Raw genomic sequence first — 20,760 nt, 5'->3', positions numbered from 1 at the left:
AAATGGAGGGCTTCGCTAGTTCCCCGGGTAAATGTTTAACCGTGTAACTGACAGAATTTTAATTGGTTACATGGTTACTGTTTTTTACAGGTTATTTACATCCCTAATGTAAATATCTAGGGCCAAAAAATTTAGGCCATACTTACTACTTCCCAGATTAGTCATCCATCCTGTGACTCTGAAAAAAGATTTGGGGGCTACGTTAGATAATCAACTGAACATAAGATCTCAGTGTGACGCTGTAGCCAAAAGAGCTAATGCAATCTTGGAATGCAGAAATGAGAATCTTGAGTAGGAGTTGAGAGGTTACTGGTGCAACTGCTGCTTGAATACTGTGTCCAGTTCTGGTGCCCACAGTTCAAAAAGGAGGTTGATAAATTGGAAAGGGCTCAGGGAAGAGCCATGAGAATAATTAAAGGATTAGACAACATGCCTTGTAGTGATAGACTCAAAGAGCTCAGTCTATTTAGCTCAACGAAAAGAAGGTTAAGGGGTGACTTGATTACAGTCTATAAGTATTTACCTGAGGAACTATATTTAATAAAGAGCTCTTCAAACTAGCAGAGAAATAAATATATAAACACAACCCAATGGCTTGAAGTTGAAGCTAGACAAATTCAGCCTGGAAATAAGGTGTAAATTTTTTTAAAGTGAGAGTAATTAACCACTAGACCAAAGGGATGTGGTGGATTCTCCATCACTGACAATTTTAAAATCAAGATTGCATGTTTTTCTAAAAGATCTGCTCTAGGAACTATTTTGGAGAAGTTCTATGGCCAGACTAAATGATCACAATGGTCCCTTCTGGCCTTGAAATCTATGAATCTGTTACCCCCTTAACTCTTTTGCAGACCTTTATCTACCCTTAGTCATCCTGTTCCCTCTGCCCCCATTCTTAACTGCTATCTTGGTCCTATCAAGAAAAATCCTGCAAAATTTATAATCTCTAAATACACTGTTTAGTGGCAATCATGGTGAAAATATAAATAGGCTTAAAGATTGGTGAACTGGTTGTGGTTCATAGGCACCGAGATGGTCAAGATGGTGTGCGTGAGGGTGAGGTGTGAGAGGGGAAGAGGAGGGTCAGGCTTGGGTGGGGGGAGAAAGGGTATTCCCTCCACGGCTCTGGGAAGGAACTGTTTTGGTTGGTTGGCCCGCTCCCACCACCTCACAGACACACGCATGCACATCCTTCTCATAGAATCACAGAAATGTAGGGCTGGAAGGGACCTCAAGAGGTCATCTAGTCCAGTCCCCTGCACTGTAGCAGGGCCAAGTAAACCTAGATCATCTCTGACTGGTGTTTGTCCAACCTGTTCTTAGAAACCTACAGTGATGGGGATTCCACAACCTCCCTGGGAAGCCTGTTCCAGAGCTTAACTACCTTTATAGTTAGAAAAAAACTTTCTAATATCTGACCTAAATCTCCCTTGCTGCAGATTAAGCCAATTACTTCTCCTACCTTCAGTGGACATGGAGAACAATTGATCACTTTCCTCTTTATAACAAGCCCTTAACATATTTGAAGACTCTTATCAGGTCCCCCCTCTGTCTTCTTTTCTCAAAACTAAGCTTCCCCAGGTTTTTTTTTAAACCTTTCTTCATAGGTCAGCTTTTCTAAACCTTATATAATTTTTGATGCTCTTCTCTGGACTCTCTCCAATTTGCCCCCATCTTTCTTAAAGTGTGGTGCCCAGACTTGGACACAGTACTCCAGATAAGACCTCACCAGTGCCAAGTAAAACGGGACAATTACTTCCACGTTTTCCACGACACTCCTGTTAATACCCTCCAGAATATTAGCCTTTTTTGCAGTCCTTCTGGCACCCATGAGTGGTGGTGCCCACCTTATAACTTTTAGCCTAGTGGTTAGAACACTTGCCTAGGCTGTGGAAGAACCTTGTTCAAATCCTCTCCCCCTTTCAGGCAGGGGAGGGAACTGAACCTGGGTCTCCCACATCCCAAGCAAGTACTCCTGCCACTGGGCTAAAAGTTATAAGGTGGACACCACTATTGGCCAGATTTTAAATGGGACCCAATCTAATAAGCAGCCCCTCAGCACACTTACAAGATCAGGCCCTGCATGCAAGATAGGTGCCTATCTTCCCCGTTTGACAATCCTTCTGTGGCTTAGGCAGGAGACAGGCGTCCAGATGCCTAGAGGGAGGCAGCAGCGTGCTTGTTCAGAGGCAGAAATTTAGGTACCAAGGGAACTTGTACCCTGAAAATATTGGTGTCAAATTAGTTTAGACGCCTACAGAGTTCAATAGTTTTGTGGATCACTAAAGAGCCTAAAACTGGGACTTAGGCATCTAAAAACTTTTTGTGAATCTAGCACCAAGTGCTTAGGAATTCGGTATCATCCTCCTCATTTTACAGGTGGGGAAACCAAGGCACAGAGGATTGAATTGACTTGTCCAAGGTCACGCAGCAGAGCTGGGATAGAATCCTGAGTCCTAGTCCACTGCTCTAACAAACACCACTGCCTGATGCACACCAGTAAAACTATTCCTTTCTGAACCGTCTCTATCTATTATTTACTATCAGGTCTGCATTTTAGTGACACAGAACATCACAAGCAAACACAGGGAAGTACTTTGCATTAAAGGAAGAGTACCATCAACCAAGTATCAAAAGTGAACGTGGTGGTCAAAGGAAACCAAGCTTTCCTAAGCAGCGTCCCAGCATCTCTGAAAGTGTTTTGAGGCTAAGTGTAGAATGAGTGGGCAGTAGGAGAAAATCCAGATCCTAGAGATTTGCGGTCTGGAAGCTCTCAGGTGTTAGCAGCATGACAAAGGTAGACCTGACAGTTCTAGAAGGGTGGTATATTATAACTTTACTAAATTCAAGACATGACACTATTCAAAATAAAACAAAGTGAATAAAATCCTTTCATTCAATACCGTACACATGATGCAGAAATATCAGTGAATTTCTATAGCATGTATTTCACCTTCATTTAGTTTGTACTAAAACACAAAAGTAAGCTTTAAAATAGCTCAAATATCTCATTCAGCAATTTGAACTGTAAACAGCTTGTTCATTTCTATTAGAAGGAGAGCATTATAGTAATGCTCCATTAATGAGCACCTCTTTTCTTGTGCTTATCTTTAAAAGGATAAATATGTGGTTGAAGGCAGGTATATCAGTCTTAGAATGTTTAAAGACCTTTTAATATGACCTGGAAAAGGTTACCTCAGGTTAATTATAAACACCTGAGTCTAATTAAGGACAGCCTGTGACCTTTAGAAACCTCTTCCAGATAGAGTGAGGGAGAGAGGAGAGGAGCAGGCAGCAAAAGGGCTGTGTGCAGTGAGGGGGGGAAGGTTTTTCCAAATAAAGAGCTGTTTTTCTCAATAAGAGAAATGTGTTTATTTCTATTTTGGGAGCGGGCTTTGGTTCCCAGCATAGCTGGGCACAGAGTGGGTTAGAGGGTGGCTGGCAATTGATAGCCAGCATATGAAGAGGCATACTCCAGTGAGAGGTAGGAAATGGACTCGTTTGTTTAAGGAAGCTCTTGGACCAAACCTAGGGCCTCCTCTAATACACCAACATGAAGAACTAAACTTCTAGAGTAGGACTGATTTACCTCATACGCGCCCAATGCCACTGGGAGAAACGCTGCGCCCTGACATGATGAAAGAGGTGTATTGTCACACATGGTATTAGGGATGGGATTTGGCACAGATGACTTTTCCCAGGGAGAGGGAAACCATTTTGGAGAATGGAGGAAGTGGTGAGGGTGTGAACACAGTAGGAGACAGTCAACTGCTGATAAACCAGGCAACACAAGACCAAGTCACTCTATGCAAAGTAGTGAGACAACTAAAAGCCCTGACTCAGATGGGATGTGGCCACAAGGGAACTTAATCCCTGAAGGCTAACAGTTATCTACAAAAAATGACAACAGAGGCATGACATCAAGGCATATCTCCTCACATTTGAAAGAACAGCCCTATAGGAGGCCTGGCTCCGAGACCAGTGGGCCAGTATCCTCACTTCTGGTTCCTTTTCCATATTGGGAGACCCAGAAGGCATACTATGACATGCCAACAGAAACTGCTGAAGACTACTTCCAGACAACTACAGCCATAGGGGCCCAGAGATTCCATTAGTGGAAATACCCAGAGAAAAAGCACCAGATCACAACTGTTCAACCTGATCCATCTGAGACATGAGTGACTGCCTTCCGGGACCAACCGCATGGAAAAAGATCATGGAACTCTTGGTTTTGGACAGATTCCTGAGAAGACTACCATGAGACCTCTGAGGATAGGCTGGCCAAAACGACCCTTCCTCTTATGATGATTTAGTCTCCTTCATAGAGGGGCACTTAATGGCCAGAAAGCTTTCTCAGATGACCAAAGACGTGCCAGATGACTAAGCCAGTCTCAGTCTTAAAGGCCCAGACCTCAGAAAGTTTGGGTAGGACTATGTTGGGGAGGAGGGATGCTGAAAGAGTGCTGAGGCCAAAAAGGGCCTTTGGGAACCAGGGAGAGAAGGCAATGGGATAAGACCTAATAGCTCAAAGAATGAGGGAATATCTGTACACAGTCCAGGGTGTTATGCTTGTTTTGTTCAGTCTTGTTAAAGTTCCTCAAGAATTTAGGTTATTTCACATTTGGTTTTGGGTGTCTTAAGTTGGGCTCCCAAAATCATTGGCCACTTTCAAAAATGTTGATCTTTGTTTCCCCTTTTGTTCCTGTGGGTCTCTCTCACAGCAACCTGGGAGATATTTTTCTTTTTCTAATAAAGGAATATGATTGTGAAACCACAAAAACTGTCAAGAGACATCAGGGCAGGTGCAGGATCTTATGCTATTTTTAACTTATTTATTTTCAAACTGACGAAATGTCCACTTGATGGTGTTATGCTTGTGGGGAACTAGGGGATATAGCAAAACACACAGGAATAAAAAAAAATGCATATTGAATGAGCATTAGGCTGGCAAGGAAATGTACTGGCAGTTCATATACTAAGGGATAAGTCCTGCTCTCAGTTACTACTGAGGTCACTAAGGGTATGCCTACACTACAAGTGCTGCAGCTGTGTTGCTGCAGCTATGCAACCATAGCACAGTAGTGTAGACAGTTGGTACAGCAATGGAAGGGATTCTTCTGTTGTAGAAAATCTGCCCCCTCGAGAGGCGGTAGCCAGGTCAACCTAGTGGTGTCTCCACTGGGGCTTAGACTGGCTCAATTATGTCTCTCAGGGGTGTCGATTTTTCACACCCTTGAGTGACATAGCCAAATCAACCTAAATTTTAGGTGCAGACTAGGCCTAAGATTGCACTGATGTAAGCGAGGACAAAATTGAACCCAGAGTCTGCAAGCTCGCATCCGTCAACAGTAATGCTATATGAATACAGCTATGAAGCATTGTTTGTTATATTTTAAAAGTCCACACGCACAATAATATGGCAGAAACGTTTATAGGAAACAGCACAAAGAGAAATAAAATGAGTTTGGGCCTAATTTGTCACTGCATTACTCCAGTTTCACGCTGATGTAATTTCATTGATTTCAGTACAGTTACACTGGCATTAATGTAGAGTAACACAGCAGTGATTTGGGCCCCTTCTCTTCATACCATGAAGTTGTGTTGGATTTTGGGGCTCTGCCAGCTATTATTAGTAAAAGAAAATGTGCAAAAGTGATTTTTAATAGTAACAATATTTTACAAGTCTACCCACGAAGGGCCTGATACTAAACTCACTCCAAGATTCCAGTTAGAATCTTTCCATACATGCCAGTGACAAGGAATTGCGTCTCAAGAGCCCAACCCTCAACTCCTACTGAAGTCATCGGAAGTGTAAGGCACTCAGCACCTCACAAATTTGGACCGAGATGTGGAGTTGGGGGAGATGAGGACATGGAGCTGGGGGAGGGGAGGGGAAGATTCTATGGACTATATAGTATGTGATCATGTATAAAGCTAAGATTTAATCATGGGTATTTTTAGTAAAATTCATGGACAGGTCACAGGCAATAAAGAAAACTTCACAGCCCTGTGACCTGTCCATAACCTGTACTATATACCCTTGACTAAATCTTGGGTGCTCTGGGGGGGGTTCCAGGAGCAAAGCTGCTGCTCTGGAGGGGCGGCTCCTCTCTCCGCATTGTATTTCTGGGGAAGCTGTATATATAACAGATATAAAGTGGTTCACATTATCTTACAGAACTACAAAAGTGTTTTAGCCCTGACAATTCTTCAAGTATCATATATACAAAAATGCTCTATGGCAACAACAAAACAAAAAACAACCAACCCGTATCCAAATTTGAGGGAGTGAGGGCTGTGTATTAAAAACTTTCCATAATCCAAAAATATGTAATGCTTTAAAAGTTTCCTTCAGCCTTGAATGCCCTATTAAAATATTACATATTTAAAATGGCTTTTGGTTTACTCTAGATACACTTAGTTTTTTGTTTGTTTGTTTTTTTTTAATCTCAGCCATTCAGCATTTCAAACCCTTTACATTTTTAAATCACTTTTTACAGTTTTTTAGTGAATGTATTCTTCATGTTAAGTGCCAGGCTGATAGCACTGGAGATGGAAGTCCTGACCTTGATTTATCCATAGAACAAATACAAAACGGACAGCTGAAGTGCAAGCTTCTTCACACTGTACTGCTAGCTGCCTTAGTCCTAACCTGGACTGGAGGGACTATCTCTATGGGTGAGAGGACAATTCAGTCTTCATGTCACTTCAAAATTTACCCTCTCTGCTGTGAATGCTACCAGGGTGCCATTTATGGTGATAAGAACTTCTGTGATATGGACACCTACTCAAGGAATATTGCACTCAGTGACTAGTGCTACCATGCTGGTAAATACTAATCACTAGATTTTGATGTCCTTATTCATTGGCATTCTACTCCCTGACTAGCCCCATTCATTTAAGTTAGTTTATTAATGGAGTAAAGTACTACTGAACATCATCATCATTAATTACTTGTATTATCAAAGTACCTAGAAGTCCCACTCATGGACCAGGTCCCTATTGTGCCAGGGGCTGTACAAACACAGAACAAAATGACAGGTTATCAGAATCTGGCCATAAATAGATAGGAACTGAATCAACCACATCATCTTTGTTTCACATAAACCAGATCAAGATTTTGATAAGTATAAGCAATCACAGAAAACAATTCAATTTCTCAAGTTGAATTTTAGAAACATATTATTACTGAAGCCTTGTCTGTAGTCACACATTTACTTCATTAAACAGGTCTACCTTTTCCGAAATTACATACACAAATACCTAAAAAGTCCCAGTATAAGAAGTCCTGAGTCAGGGTTAGAAGAGGGAATTGAAGCAGAAAGATAGCTACAGAGCTCTCGATTTTATGTTGCCCCCCCCCCCCAAACACACACAATTTTTAGCTTCAGTTTCTGAGACTTATGAATTCTTTTACCAGAAAATCTAAGTGTTTCATTGTCAGTTTATGGACCAGAGCTATCGATTAATTGGCATTTGTCAAGTACTTTGAGTAAAGGGCTGCCAGAACTGTGTATTTTTAGGCAGACATGTAGAAAGATGGTCTATACAGTTATCTATTTCGCTGCAGAGACTCACACCTGATCTACGTAGGAGGCCGACATTTTCAAGAGCAACTAGTGATTTGGGGTGCTTTTATTTTGGGGCACCTAGCTTAGTTCGGGCACCTTAAACGGGCTTGAGTTTCATGGGGCAGGCACTTGGCACCTTCTGCAAATCAGGCCCCAATCTATGAAGTTGGGCACCCCAAATCACTAGCCAGTGGCAGGGCTGCACATCTTGGCCGATACCCACACAGAAGAAAAATCGCAGGCTCCCACTGCGGAAGCCCCCGCGCTCGGCAAGGCAGGCCCCCGGCAGGGAGAGACGCGAGGAGGTGGGGAGGCGCTGGGGAGCGGCTGCCACCTGGCACGGGCAGAGCGAACTTTCTGCTGCTGCGGGAGCCGAGCCCCGCTCCCTGCTCCCACCTTCCTGCCCGGCTGCCGCCTGGTCCCCGCGCGAGGGGCGGGCTGCCTACCTGCTCGCTGGGGCTGCTCCCGGCGGGGGCCAGTGGGGCGGGCAGCCTCTTCGGCCGGCAGCACCGCTTTGCCCTTCCTCACCGAGCTCCCCATGGCGCGGGACTGAGCGCATCCTCCTCCAGCGGCTCCCAGGGAGGGGCCGCGCAGCGCCTTCTGCCAGGCCAGCACCAGATAAGGACGCAAGGGAAGCCCGGGCTGCAGGCAACGGAGCTGCGCCCTCCTCTCCTGCGAGGTGAAGCTCCGCTTGCACTAGCGATAGAGCCGCCGGCAAACCCCGCCCCACGTGCTTGCAGCGCAGGAACGGGTTTCCAGGGCGTCGGGCGACCCCTGCCGGCGGACGCGCCTCAGCTACTGAATGCTGCGGCCGATGCCGGACCGCCTCCTGGCTCCCAAGTGATTCTTTTTTACCCCAGGCTGTTTAACAAACTGAGCTGCCCCTGGAGGGAGAAATGTGGAGGGGGAATCACAGCAGCTGTTTAGTGAATTGGCCTGTGCCCCAATCCGCAGTCTTGAGGAGCTGATGAGGGGCAGCTCCCTTGTGACTTTATTAATTAATGATTAATTAATGTCTTAGCCAGTGGCTGAACAAGAAGTAGGCCTGAGTGGACTTCTGGGCTCTAAAGTTTTACATTGTTTTGGTTTTGAGTGCAGTCATGTGACAAAAAAAAATCCATTTGTAAGTTGTGCTTTCACCATCAAGAGATTGCACTACAGTGCTTGTATGAGGTGAATCTGGAGTACTGTGTCCAGTTTTGGGCCCCACACTTCAAGAAGGATGTGGATAAATTGGAGAGAGTCCAGCGAAGGGCAACAAAAATGATTAGGGGTCTGGAACACATGAGTTATGAGGAGAGGCTGAGGGAGCTGGGATTGTTTAGCCTGCAGAAGAGAAGAATGAGGGGGGATTTGATAGCTGCTTTCAACTACCTGAAAGGGGGTTCCAAAGAGGATGGCTCTAGACTGTTCTCAATGGTATCAGATGACAGAACGAGGAGTAATGGTCTCAAGCTGCAGTGGGGGAGGTTTAGATTGGATATTAGGAAAAACTTTTTCACTAAGAGGGTGGTGAAACACTGGAATGCGTTACCTAGGGAGGTGGTAGAATCTCCTTCCTTAGAGGTTTTTAAGGTCAGGCTTGAGAAAGCCCTGGCTGGGATGATTTAACTGGGAATTGGTCCTGCTTCGAGCAGGGGGTTGGACTAGATGACCTTCTGGGGTCCCTTCCAACCCTTATATTCTATGATTCTATGATTCTATGAATTGAAAAATACTATGTCTTTTGTTTATCATTTTTACAGTGCAAATATTTGTAATCAAAAATAATAATATCAAGTGAGCCTAGTACACTTTGTATTCTGTGTTGTAATTTAAATCAATATATTTGAAAATGTAGAAAAACATCAAAAATATTTCAATTGGTATTCTGTTGTTTAACAATGTGATTAAAACTGTGATTAATTGTTATTATTTTTTGAGTTAATTGCATGATTTAACTATGATTAATCTACAGCCCTAACTTTTAGTCAAGCATACCTCAAACTACTGTACATAGCATAGACACTACAGATGAGGTGTCTTAGAAGTAAAAGATATTACTCAATTTCCTTGGAAGACCTATGCAGCTAAAATAAGGCATTGAGTAAAGGTGGGGGGGATTTTCTTCAATATAAAGATATGCAGAAACTACTACTAAAACTGGAGCTTTAGCAGGTCAGCTCAAGAAGCATATTGCAAACTGACATGGAATTAGAACAGAGCACATGGCAAAACATATTTTAAAAGTTAAATATCCCTACTTTTTTTATTATTATTATTATTTTTTTATTTTGGAACCATGCTCAAAGGGACACTACAAAGAGGTTAAGTGAAAAATTAAAAATATGACCTGTCCTTATTGTAATCCTACTTGCAAGCATCCACCCATATGGGAATGCAATGTGGCCTAGTGGATAGAACAGTGGAGTGGAATCAGGTGACCTGGTTCTATTCCCTGCTCTGTTGCTGGCCTGAGGGCTGACCTTGGACAAATCATTTCACCTATCAGTGCCTCAGTTTCCCATGTGTGAAGCGGAGATGATACTTGCCTCCTTTGTAAAATGCTTTAAGATCTACAGGTGAAAAGCACTACATGAGAGCTAGATATAATTATTATATTTATCTTTTTCATTTCTGATTTCAAAAATATTAAAAAGGGGTAAAAGAGGACAACTTTAACTATAAGTAAATCACAGACAGTAGCACGTGTCCGCATATGCTGTCTAGCTTTTGGAAACATTTGAATTAAAAAAAAAACCAAGGATGGACTCTGAAAGTAAAGATTCTACATATGGGACAATTTTCAGCATGTCTTTTTTTTCCAAAAGCAATAATTTCCAACTTAGAAAGTATTAAAGAAAGAAACATTTGACTTTGTATGTGTCTCACTGAAATTCAGTGGCCTTAGCTATGGAGGAAGTCAGACTAGATGATGATAATGGGTTTCTTCTGGTCTTAAATTATGAGCTACTACAGTTCTGCTTAGAGGCCACAACCAAAATTGAGATACCCTTATGATAGATGTTGAAGGTACACATGAGAGAGCCAGAATTTACAGTGTAAAGAGACAAGGCAAAAGATGGGAGAGAAAGTCTATGAATCTATAAAAGTAAAACAACAGCATACATGTGATGTGGTTTTCTTACTGTTTCGTTGAAATTGTGCATTTCCTTTCTCTTTGTATGGAAATATATGATTGGCCAAACCAGCTCAGACAATAAGTCCATCAAAGCTGGTATCCTATTCTTGCTTATGGCCAATACCTGATGTTTAAAAAAAAAATTCTTGTCTTTGTGAACAAATCATCTCTTCCATTATGCAGGTTGATTATATGCTGGGGGAGGGGAGAATGAAAAGAAGGATACATGCTGAGAGGAAGAATGACCTTGTGGTTAAAGCATTAGACTGAGATTCAGGAGATATAGGTTCATTCTGTAGCTTGGTCATAGACTTTAAGTGATCATGGGAAAATCATTCTTGTTATCCATATCTCAGTTCCCCAGCTGTAAAATGGAGATAATTATCCTTCTTTTTTCCCCACCTTTATACCTGTCTTGTCTACTTAGATTGTAACCTCTCTGGGGCAGGGACACTCTCTTGCTATGTGTTTGTACAGCACCTAGCACAATGAGACCCTGATCTAGGGTGACCAGATAGCAAATGTGAAAAATCGGGACGGGGGTGGGGTGTAATCGGAGCCTATGTAAAAAAAAAGCCCCAAATATCGGGACTGTCCCTATAAAATCGGGACATCTGGTCACCCTACTCTGATCTCACTTGGGGCTTCTATGCACTACCATAATACAAATAACAAACAACACGAGGGATCTCTATAGAAAGGAAACCCGTTTCTCTACTCTCACAGTGGTGGTGGAATAGCCTCCATGCTCAAGGGGTATAACCTCCCAGAAACCCGTTCTGTTTGCACGGATGACTTGTGCCAGTCCCATTACAAATGCTGTACAGTGCTCCCATCCTACAATCCAATCTCCACCATTAATTGGAGTTTCAAGTACCAAAAAATTATACTTGAATTTCTGAAACACTTTTGTTGACTAAGGCCATGATCCTGCAAATAGATATGCATATAAATAACGTCATATTTGAGTAGTCCCATTGAACTCATCAGTATTCACATGCATAAAGATATTCACGTGCATAGGCATTTGCAGGATTGGGACCTAAATCTGGTATGTAAGTATACTGACCTCTATCTAATTTAAAACCCCAAGGGGTAAAGCCATTTCATTTTGTACAAAGTGGATAAACCAACAGGCAAAATATTTTTACCAAAGCCATATTTTTTAAATGGAAACCTCTGGCCCACCCTGTTAAATGTCTTCTAAGGCAAAAGAATAATAATTTGGAGTTAAGATAATTAAATCTATAAATGCATAAACTGCTATCTTCATTTAATTAAGATGACTTTATTACAGTGCACTTATAAATGAAGCAGTGCTCCTGATCTAGCAATGAGAATGATCACCGAGATTTTGCAGTTAATATCTGCATTCACTCATCTATATAGCAATAATTATTATAATAGAGGGTAATAACTAGAACAGTCATTCAGGGACTACGGTTTCAGACTTAGAGATATAAAATCATTCTCAGGATAGGCTGTGGGAAGTCATTCTACTCTACCAAGCCCCACAAAGTCTTCAAAGGGATACCATCAAATGGACATTTTGTCAGTTTGAAAATAAACAAGGTAAAAGTAGCATAAGATACTGCACCTGCCCTGGTATCTCTTGACAATTTTTGTGGTTTCACAATCACATTCCTTTATTAGAAAAAGAAAAATATCTCCTAGGTTGCTGTGAGAAAGACCCACAGGAACAAAAGGGGAAACAAAGATCAACATTTTTGAAAGTGGCCAATGATTTTGGGAGCCCAACTTAAGACACCCAAAAACAGAGGTGCCCAAAATCAATGAAAATGTGGCTGCATCTGACTGTAAAGGGGGGACGGTGAAAGGGAACTATACACTGTCTAGTGCACAAAATAAGAAAACTGAAAATATATTTTCCTAATGTCTTTCAGTTATATTTATTGTAGATGTTACATGCCACAAGAGTAGGTAAGTAAATTTAAACAAAAGTTCCTGCTACTACTGAATAGAGCCCTGTCAGTACAGCCAAATAAGCTACTGGTCATCTTCAACTTCTCCCTCTCCCCACACATCCATGGGTTGTCCAAATCTGCTGCTTCTTCCTACACAATATTCCTAAAACAGCTTTTCCCCTCTCCCCTCCTCTGTCCCAACTTCTAAAACATTTTTTGGGACCACCCTATCTCCCCTTTTGACTATCGTAGCCCCCTCCCTAGCCTTCCTGACTTCACATTGCTCCCCTGTCCCCTCTAGTCCATACAAAATGCAGCTTCCAAGGTCATGTTCTTTATGGTTTTGATCATCTCATGCCCCCAGTTTGAATCCTGTCACTCTCTTCCCGTCTCTATCACAGCAAATTCATTGTGGTCAACTCCAAGGCGCTACATAACTCTGCTCCTCCCTACTTATCTATCCTTGACTCTTGTCTTGCTGCCCTGTCATTCTCTCTATTCTGCCAGTTAGGCCAGTCTCATCACCTTGTTTGTCTGTTTTTCCCACAAGTGTCTCAATGCTTTTTCACACCATCCCCTACACATCAGATACTTCTGAGCTGGTGCCCAAAGCCACTGTACTCTCCTCATTTAAATCCCTCCAGAAAAAAACTATTTTTTCTGTGATACCTATAATAAAGCAGACTAAAGGCACCTACTTACCTATTTAAGTCGATCTTTGCATGAATGAACTGCTCATTTTCATGAAGGTAAGGGGCCAAATGTTGAGACGATGCATGTGAACATTGGAATTTAAGAACACTGGAATTGTGGGATAAAAATGAGAGAGCTGAATTGTGGAGGGAGAGTGAGGGGAAGAAAATGTGGTGTGTGAAACTTATTTTTTTTTAAACTACAATCATGTAACTAATAATCTATGTGACTACCACCATCTTGATCCCTTTGACTGTATGTTGTATCTGTTTCTCCCAGCCTTTGCTCATCTTTGCCTAAACTGTACACTCTTCAGGAAAGGGACTGGTTTCTTTCTCTGTGTCTGGAAAATGTCTAGCACATTATGAGCTCTACTTCAATCTGCATAATAAATAATAATTGATCGTGTCTCTTTTTTAAATAATAAAATAAGCACAGGAGAGCATTGCATGGGTATTATAAAAGTCAAAGGAGAACCAGTTGGATCCTGGAGCTTTTCCTGGACAAAGACTCTAATTTAAGGCCCTGATCCAAACCTTGCTTATTGAAGTCAATGGAAAACTAGAAGTCTTTTCATTGACTTAAATATGCTTTGGAGTCATCCTTAATTTTTATCAGTGTGAAAAACTTGTCCAGACGTTGAGGACTGCTGTGCAACAACAAGCAATCTCTTATTTTGAACATCAGATAGCATTCTGCAGAAAAGGGAGAAGAATCAGAGGCTCCATGAAGTCTACTAGGATCTTCATTATTGCTAACCACTTTTACATGGAAGGCACTCATATTACAGTGATAGGCAGCAGTATAAAACCATTATATATATTGTTCTCTTTTTTTCTGTGATGCCACAGCACTCTCAAAGGAGCAGGACAGGAGGTTGTATCCTTCAGAATTTCTGTAAAGCAAAAAGAAAGGTTGCAAATGCATCATACTGGTTGGTATTTTGGGCTATTACATTACACAGATTGCACCAGCATCATGAAAACAAAGGAGGGAGATGGAGGGGGGGGGAATAAATTCAGTAACGTGTAGTAAGTCTATGAAGTGTCCTAGTCACTAATAAAAAACTCAGCTTCTATAAAGGTGAAATATCAGAAGGCATTTCACTCTATGTTGAAATCTTGGTGAAGGTATTTTCAAGTAATTTTACCCAATGTATGATCGCTGCTGAAGGACCCTAATAAAAGAGTTGCAATCATCTAAGCTATATGGCCCAGATCCACAAAGTATTTAGGCTCCCAACTTTCTCTGATTGCAGTGGAAATGAGGAGCCTAAATACCTTTGTGGCTCTGAGCCCACCACAGTGCTATCTCAATGTTTTTTAAGATGATTGACTCCCAAACCAGTGACTGAGCTAGTGGGATCATTAAAATAATATTAGAATCCTTTTTCCCACCAAGTATCTCATTAAGAACGTAAGAATGGCCATCCTGGATCAGACCTATGGTTCATCTAGCCCAGTAGCCTGTCTTCTGACAGTGGCTAGTGTCAGATGCTTCAGAGGAAATTAATAGAACAGGCAGTCGAGCAATCAACCCCTTGTTGTCTAGTCCCAGCTTCTGACAAAGGTTTAGGGCAGTGCTTAATTTGTGCCAGGGCTGAGGCCTGGCACCTCGAGGCTTGACAGTTCATAGCCCTGGCACCTCTGGGTTTGCTGCATCATTTATGAGTGTAAAATAATTGCTTGAGCCCTGGCATCTCTTTCATTACAAATTCAGCACTGGTTTAGGGACACCCAGAGCATAGGGTTGCATCTCTGACCATCTCAGCTAATATCCACTGATAGACCTATCATTCATGAAATTAACTAATTCTTTTTTTATACAGTTATACTTCTGGCCTTCAGAACATCCCCTGGCAATGAGTTCTACAGGTTGAGTGTTCAGGGGTGAAAGTAACTTAAAGGACTTACTGGTACGCTGGAGCCCTGAGTGAGGGTGTTACCTCAATCGGAAGAGGCATGGCCTCAACCAGAAGAGGCAGGGCCTTTAAAGATTTAAAGGCCCAGGGGCTCCGGCTGCGGCTGGGAGCCCTGGGGCCTTTAAATCACCCCCGAGCTCCTAGCTGCAGAGGTGGCTGGGAGCCCCGGGGCTCAAGGGCAATTTAAAGGGCCCGGGGCTTCAGCCACCGCTGTTGGATCATATTAAAGAAGTTCTGTATTAAAATCAAAAATGAGTTTGATTCCCCATAGTTTAAATTCCAGGGTATTACTAATTAAGAGGTCTCTTGGTTTTTCATACTGTTTGTCTCCCTCTATGTGTGAAACTTGCAAGCTGCTAATTGTGTTAGTACATTCTAAGACAGAGTCTGTTCTCAAAGCAATTCTTTGTAATAACAACTTCTCACACAGAGAGAGACTCAAAGCAATACTCTGTAACAACAGAAACAGCACCAGAGACTCCCCGCCCTTTTGTTGTATTCATCTTGCTTTGTGAATAGCACAGTGAGGGACCCTGGGAGTATATGACTGGGAATGCAGACTTGGAGTTGTGTGGGGTGTGATTATCTTTGGGAGATCATACTGTATTGTAGGCCAGAGAGTATATGTAATTCCATGCGGGCAGGTGATTACAGCTCCTCCAGAAACTAAGAACAGTGATGGGGGGGGGGGGTTTAGGCAGACTCACTCAGGTTGTAACACCTCCAGAGAGCTCCCACCACCTGGAGAGACTTGCATATACTAGTTCAAACTGGGACCAACAGACAAAGGACTTTTGGATAAACAGCTTGAGTTTAAACTGGCTCAGGACCTTCTTTCTGATCAGCACAGGCACAAGACCTTCTGCCCAAAGAGGGCTCCAATACTTCCTGGAAAAGGTTGGAAGGATTTTGGCCTGCTGAGACCACCAATCAGCCTTATGGGATCTCTGGTAAGCTTGTAGCATGTATATAAGAACTTTTATTGTTTTCTCTGTAATGCTTTCACCTTAAGAATAAATGTACTTGTTTATAAAGTGTAATCATAATTTGTAACTGTTGGCAATTATGCTGTTCATAAGCCTTCAAAGAGAAAGCAAAGTGTAGATGCTGGCCTGGTTAGGTAGTCTGACTGTGCTAGGGATATCACAGTGTAGGTGGGGAACTGTGCAGCCTGGAAAAACCCAGCTTGGGAGGAGAGAGAGAGTGTGTCTGTCTCTCTACCCAAGAGAGGTGACAGCTGAGGAGCCAGGAACCTAGGGTGAGTTCCCTTACTGGACCATGTGGGGGCAGAGGAAATACAGGTGCTGTGGCCCTGAAGTATGATAGAGGGCACAGAGAAAATGACGGTGGTGGTGGGAAGGTAATGTTATACTCCTATTTGCTGTTGGCATCCCGAGGGGGGATGCGAGCCTCCTCCAAGTGCGGAGCTCTAGCTCTGGGCCTGCTGTGGTGGCAAAGTGGTGCCTGGCAGCCAGCTGCAAATGCTCTCCAGATCAATACTGCTATCCAGAGCCCAGTGACGGTTAGCGAGTATGTGAATAAGAGTGGTGATTTGAAATTATGGTGGGCACTGAGAAAAGAGCAGGCTTTATTGAGGATGGATGAGGGCTCTGTTTAGATACCTGGTCCCTATTGCCATCTCCATGGGGCAGAGATAAGGTGGTGTGGAAGGAATTGCTGTAACTGTGCTTCCCTGGCTTTCTAATATTTGTGTTTTTACTTGATTGAGTGCACTTCCTGGTTCTTGATGGCTTCTGGGTTTGTTTGTTTTTTTTGGCTGCCCACTTCCATGTGATGGAAGGGGACAGCCCCACTCAATTCTCATGAGAGTTCTGAATGGTCAAGAAATGCAGGACTGGGCCCATGACACTTGTTACAGCCACATCTGTAAGTGGCAATTCTTTCCTCACAGTTTAAGTGGCTTAGTTAGGTCACCTGCTTTGGAAACTGCTCAATTCAAATTCTTTGGGTTCAGTTCCAAATTAGCTGCCCTTAACCTTACCTTTACAAATGGTCAGTGGTACCAGTCCTTGTTCAATATCCGAGTGTCACCCAGGTATAACAAGCAGGCTCAGAGAGACATGTCAAATCCTTCAAAAGTCACAAAGGTTTGGCATATCTTTTAAATCCTTTCAGTCATTGCCTTGCTGTAAAAGCAGCTATCTCCCTGTCATATCAATCCACTTCCAGCTATTCATATTCCAGCATGGAAAATTAAACTGAGCTTGTTACATCTAAGTGAACTGTTGATTAATCACAGTTAATCCCACAATTAACTAAAAAAAATTAATCGCAATTACAAAAAATTAATTGCAATTAATCGCACTGTTAAACAATAGAATAACACTTGAAAGTTATTAAATATTTTTGGATGTTTTTTCTACATAGAATACAAAGTGCACAGTGCTCACTTTATATTTTTGATTATACTGTTAAATGATAGTATTTTGCAATTCACCTCATACAAGTACTGTAGTGCAATCTCTTTATGGTGAAAGTGCAACTTACAAATGTAGATTTATTTTATTTGTTACATGACTGCACTCAAAAAAAACAATGTAAAACTTTAGAGCCTTCAAGTCCCCTCAGTCCTACTTCTTGGTCAGCCAATCGCTCAGACAAACACATTTATTTGTTCTATCGGCGATAATTGCCATTTTTTTAATCACTTGTCAGCCCAATCTTGAGATATAAAAATAAATTCAGCACCTGCTGATATTATGAATACAGCTATAGCCAGTTATAAAAAATAACATAACGCTTCTAAAAAGTCAACCCGAAAGGTGCTGCTAGAGGAAGAATCTGCAGCCAGTTTGTTGTCAGTATCAAGATAATGGGCCTGTTTTGTTTTGATTCCCCTCCTGCCATGCATGCCCCCCCCCCTTACACCAGTTTTACTTCAGTGTGACTCCACTGACTTCACTGGAGTCACGATATCATAAAATCCATGCCATCAAGGGGACAATCAAGCACCATGTGTTTTCAGATGCATTCCTTTTGTTTCTTAACACTACCCCACGTGGGTTCTGAGGCATGGTATGGAAGAAGAGTTGCAAAGGGGAAGGCTTCTAGAGAGCTTTTCCTACCAGTCCTTTAAAGTTCAGAATAGGGAACTGTCAGCTGGACCCTAAATATCTGATATTAACCTTCACTGCTGCCACAGGATGAGAGGTGGTCTTTAGCGAGTATCTGGGACCCAACTAGGGTTGCCAACTTTCTAATCGCACAAACACCCTTGCCCTGCCCCTTCTCCAAGGCCCTGCTCACTCAGCCCCCCTCCACGTCCCCCAGGCAGGGGGTGGGGTGCAGGATGGGGTGTGGGCTCTGGGGTGGGGCTGAGGGGTTTGTAGGGTGGGGGGGGCCTCCGGGCTGGGGCAGTGGGTTGCGGTCCAGGGGCAGGAGGTTGCAATCCGGGCTCAGGGTTGTAGAAGGGGGTTGGGGTGTGGGAGGGGGTGTAGGCCCAGCTGGGTGGCGCTTACCTTGGACAGCTTCTGGAAACGACTGGCATGTTTGGCTCCTACGCACAGTGTTGGTCAGGTAGCTCTACACACTGCCCCTGCCTGCAGGCACTGCCCCTGCAGCTCCCATTACCCATGGTTCCCAGTCAATGGGAGCTGTGGAGTCGGTGCCCAGGGCAGGGGCAGTGTGCAGAGATCTCCTGGCTGCCCCTGCATCTAGGACTCCTGTACAATCCGGGAGGGTTGGCAACCCTAGACCCAACCCATTTAAAAACTTTAAACCCATGCCTTAAGCTGCATCCAGAAGTGAATAGGTGGCCAACAGAGATACTTGAGCACACTAGTGTGGTGTGCTCATAATGGTCCATGCCACTCAGAACATGGGTTTCTGCATTATGTGCTAGCAGAAGCTTCTGGTTGGCTTTCAAAAGGAAGATAATCTACACCAATGCACTCTGCTTAGAGATATCATAAAGGGGTCCCAAAGGCATAGGGTTGCCAGGCATCCTGTTGTCGACTGGAATGCCCAGTCAAAAAGGGACCCTGGTGGCTACGGTCACCATAGCTGACTGGGCTGCTAAAAGACTGGTTGGCTACAGGGAGGCAGGCAGGCTCCAGTGGTTTTCAAACTTCAGGTCGTGACTCAGTACTGGGTCACGGAATGTAAGGCACTGGGTCGCGGCGGCTCTGGTCAGCACCACCGACCGGGCCGTTAAAAGTCCCATTGGCGGTGCTGCCTGGCTAAGGCAGGCTAGTCCCGACCTGTTCTGACACCGCGCTGTGCCCCAGAAGCAGCCAGCAGCAGGTCCGGCTCCTAGCTCGGGGGGGGGGAGCCCACAGGGCTCTGTGTGCTGTCCCCGCTCTGAGCACCGTGGTGCTCTGCACACCCATTGGCCAGTTCCCAGTCAATGGGAGCTGGGGATGGCAGTGCCTGCAGGTGAGAGCCACGCAAGCCGGTTGTGCGCCTCCGCCTAGGAGCCGGACCTGCTGCTGGCCGCTTCCAGGGTGCTGCATGGTCCACTGTGCCAAGACAGGCAGGAAGCCTGCCTCTGCACCCTGGCTGTGCCGCTCGCCGGGAGCTGCCGGAGGTAAGCCCACACCCCAACCCCACACTCCAATCCCCTGCCCCAGGCCTGACCCCCCCCCCCGCACCCCTCATCCCAGGCCCCACCCCAGAGCTTGCACCCCGTGCGCAGAGCCCTGATCCCCTCTTGCACCCCAACCCCCTGTCCCAGCTCAGAGCCCCTCTCACACTCTGAACCCCTCCATTCCTGGCCCCACCCCTCATCCCCAGCTCTGTTGGATCATGGGCATCAACAAATTTTCTTCAACTGGGTTGCCAGGAAAAAAAAATCTGAAAACCATTGATCTAGACCCTTCCTGACACGTTTGTCTAACCTGCTTTTAAAAATCTCCAATGATGGAATTTCCACAACCTCCTTAGGCAATTTATTCCAGTGCTTAACCACCCTGACAGTTGGGAAGTTTTTCCTAAAGTCCAACCTAAACCTCCCTTGCTGCAATATAAGCTCATTGCTTCTTGTCCTATCCTCAGAGGTTAAGAAGAACATTTCTCTCCTTCCTCCTTGTAACAACCTTTTATGTACTTGAAAATTATCATGTCCCCTCTGTCTTCTCTTCTCCAGACTAAACCAACCCATTTTTCTTTCAATCTGCCTTCATAGGTCATGTTTTCTAGACTTTTTATCATTTTTGTTGCTCTTCTCTGGATTTTCTCCAATTTATCCACATCTTTCCAGAAATGTGTCGCCCAGAACTCGACACAATACTCCATTTGAGGCCTAATCAGTGTGGAGTAGAGTGGAAGAATTACTTCTTGTGTCTTGCTTAAAGCCCTCCGGCTAATCCATCCCAGAATGATGTTCGCTTTTTGTTTTTGCAACAGCATTAAACTGTTGAATCATATTTAGCTTGTGGTCCACTATGACCCCCCCAGATCCCTTTCCACAGTACTCCTTCCTAGGCAGTCATTTCCCATTTTGCAACTGATTTGTTCCTTCCTAAATGGAGTACTTTGCATTTGTCCTTATTGAATTTAATCCTATTTACT

The 20,760-nt window shown here is 43.7% G+C and overlaps 1 protein-coding gene across 3 annotated transcripts in view; it reads right to left on the bottom strand.

Annotated features, from left to right (window-relative positions):
• The window catches only part of TXNRD1 (thioredoxin reductase 1), a 52,674-nt gene extending 44,398 nt beyond the window's left edge, over positions 1 to 8,276 (bottom strand). For 2 of the 3 annotated variants that reach the window (XM_048831793.2, XM_048831802.2), the window contains exon 1: positions 8,018 to 8,276. In XM_048831793.2, the coding sequence (XP_048687750.2) occupies positions 8,018 to 8,111 (94 nt within the window). In that variant the 5' untranslated portion in view covers positions 8,112 to 8,276. The remainder of the gene's footprint in view (positions 1 to 8,017) is intronic. The other variant, XM_048831811.2, reaches the window with a different exon arrangement.
• Positions 8,277 to 20,760: the final 12,484 nt, after the last annotated feature.

The sequence above is a fragment of the Caretta caretta genome, chromosome 1 (assembly GCF_965140235.1).
Source record: "Caretta caretta isolate rCarCar2 chromosome 1, rCarCar1.hap1, whole genome shotgun sequence".
NCBI lineage: Eukaryota > Metazoa > Chordata > Testudines > Cheloniidae > Caretta > Caretta caretta.
This window is presented reverse-complemented; position numbering and strand designations above follow the sequence as displayed.